This window comes from Etheostoma cragini, chromosome 19, assembly GCF_013103735.1.
Source record: "Etheostoma cragini isolate CJK2018 chromosome 19, CSU_Ecrag_1.0, whole genome shotgun sequence".
Lineage (NCBI taxonomy): Eukaryota > Metazoa > Chordata > Actinopteri > Perciformes > Percidae > Etheostoma > Etheostoma cragini.
In genome coordinates, this window is record NC_048425.1 from 4,984,008 (window position 1) to 4,986,717 (window position 2,710).

Consider the following 2,710-nt stretch of genomic DNA (forward strand, 5'->3'; position numbering starts at 1 on the left):
TCAGAGATCGGCTTCGGCAGCTGTGGTTCAGATACAACCTTTCAACACAAAAACAGGCAGGAAACAGGATATGTTGTAATAAGGTTTGTGAGATGTACATGTGTATCAATGCTGGCTGAATTGCACAATACATCGTTTCTCTTTTCTGCGTCACTGTCTCTCTACACAACATATTTGTCGAGTGTAGTTTACAGCAGAGCCGCCAGAATCAGCAGAGGATCATAAGAGAGGCCAAAGATCATGAGCTGCCTCTGTGCAGTTGGTAGTGACTGATATGGTACATTTCTTAAGTAAAAAATCAAGTCGACATTTTTATTTTGTAAGACTTGTGTGCAGCAAGGATATAGGAAATAACAGCACAGTAATATTGCACTGTCAAACAAACTCACTACTCATGCACAGAAATCAAAGTAGATGTTCAGTGCAACGTCACAACAAAAGATTTTTTAACAAGGGGAATAGACAGAGGATCTGTCCTCTAGTCTGAAGTAGTTGTCAAACTCAGACCTCGTAAAAAATTTGATTCCTGTCAATTTAAAATTGTGAACACAATTTTGCCAACACCAACTTCTCAGCTCTTTGTCAAACTCTTCCATTCGGCTGGGCTAAGCCACAGTCCAAAGGGACGTCATACAGGCTTTTAAAAAACAGGATTAGTTCCCTTTTTAGAAAAAAGGAGGCTTGCATGATATTCAGGTCCATGCAGTATGCTCCTTGCCAGTCAGAACGGGCTCTCAAAGCAATGTAGCTATGCTTAATTTAAAAATCCTCAGCAGGCGAATGTTTTCAGTTTTTTCGGAAATTGTTTATTAATTTTCACCATGTGACCTTAGAATGCTATTTCAGTAGTTTTACAGTATATGTGGTGGGAGATCTTAAACCCTCTGTCTGGCAGAAAGCATCAGACACACAACAAGATCCAAAGTGTTGAGAATGTGTTGTTGTCAACAGCTGTTTCCATGGTCAAGAATAACCCTCTGAGATTGAGATTTATCATCATCTTTGAAGGGTTGTATGAACTACATTATATAATGATAGGGGATTTTTCAAAGTGTAGGCTCAATAAGGTCTATCCTAGTGTGTGTTGACCTTTTTACAACCAGAGGTTTCTGACATTGCTCTCAAAGCAGCAGGCCTCTTGGATGCTACAAGTAAAGAGTTGACATTGTTACTAAGCCACCAGGGTTGTGTACTGATATTTTACTATACTTTGGTGTTAAGGATGTTGTCATACTAAAAGATATCTTAATGTCCATTCACTCTGTCACTTAGAAGCTTTAAATATGACTCAAGTTTCCTGTAGAAAAAATCCCTTTTTGTCTTTTCCTCAGCAATTTTCAAATAAAATGTGAGGCGAGATTAACCACAGTAAACCTTGTGTCTTGGCTGTTTCTGTTATGAAATAGTGGACAGAGATGAAAGGATAGTTGCTTTTGTGAAACGTTTCTTATGCAATGATCTGCTCGTGCTGCTGAACATTGCATAAGTGAACAATTCATTTTACAAGCCAGTACTTCATGTACTCAACTAGAACTCTTGTGAAAATACACAGCAGGAGTGTTGCAATATTTAAAAAAGCTTTATCAAGTTAACAAACGTTGTCTTCTGTTTTTGACTAATGACCATACAAGATACTGTTAAACATAAAACAATGTTCTCACACATCTAAAATAAATCTGATCATTTAATTAGCCAAATATACGTAAATTTATTCTGTACATGAAGTCACTGCCATAGCTAAGTCAAACATTGTCTTTAAGACTCTGGAAACAAAAAAATAACATTCACTAAAGGTGTTTTTTACCTTTTTTACACACATTTGACACAGCTATGCTACTCAGTCACATTGGTGGTTTGATTTAATGTTCACGATCTCAAGTGTGTTAGCATGCAAATAAAATATAATGCAATGTTAACTCAAAACAGAAAAAAAGCTGATGCTGATGGGAATCAGTTTTGCAGGTATTGGGTCACTAGTAAAAGTACAGATTACATTTTAAATTACATCTGATAATTGTACTATGGTAAGTTAGGGTACATTTCTTGAGATCTATCCTGAGGGAATAGTTATTGTGTGTACCAAATGTCATGACAATCAATCCAATAGTTGACATGGCATTTCATTCAAATACACAAATGTTAATCTTGTGGTGACTTTAAAGGAAATGTCAGGGGATCACCAGTCATTAGGATTCCTCATCTGGGGACCATGAATGTCAGTGCAAAATTGGGTGCCAATCTATCAAATAAGGATACATCTTATATAGTTTTTGTAATCAATTTCATGGATATCCATCCAATAGTTGTTGAAATATTCCCAGATATGAAAGTCATGTAAGTCAAGCTTGATAATGCAAATTACGAGTCAACACAGTTTGTTTCTAATCAATGGGTTCGGAAAGTCAAGGCAAAAAAACTTGGGTTTGACATGTAAGCACTATTCTATCATCTCAACACTGGTTAAAATCTTAAGTTCAGGCTGGTTGACCTCTTGGCCCGCCACACTGCTGCTCCTTTCCTTGTTCTTGCCTTTGAAAGGATTTCCCAGTTTAATCGACAGTGTGTGCAGAACAGAGCTTTCATCCGGTGAAGAGCTGCTGCGACTCATGCGGCCGCTACGTGTAGACATGCTCCTGCTTTCTGAGTTGGTGGTCTCAAAGAGCTTGCCCATGAAGCTGAAGCCGGCCTGGCGGATGTGGGAGCTGCCGGC

The 2,710-nt window shown here is 38.1% G+C and overlaps 1 protein-coding gene across 2 annotated transcripts in view; it reads right to left on the minus strand.

The window, feature by feature from the left end:
* Nucleotides 1-1,608: 1,608 nt before the first annotated feature.
* ltb4r (leukotriene B4 receptor) overlaps nucleotides 1,609-2,710 on the minus strand; it is a 7,388-nt gene continuing 6,286 nt past the window's right edge. Inside the window, exon 5 of one of the 2 annotated variants that reach the window (XM_034857184.1) lies at nucleotides 1,609-2,695. In XM_034857184.1, the coding sequence (XP_034713075.1) occupies nucleotides 2,438-2,695 (258 nt within the window). In that variant the 3' untranslated portion in view covers nucleotides 1,609-2,437. The remainder of the gene's footprint in view (nucleotides 2,696-2,710) is intronic. The other variant, XM_034857183.1, reaches the window with a different exon arrangement.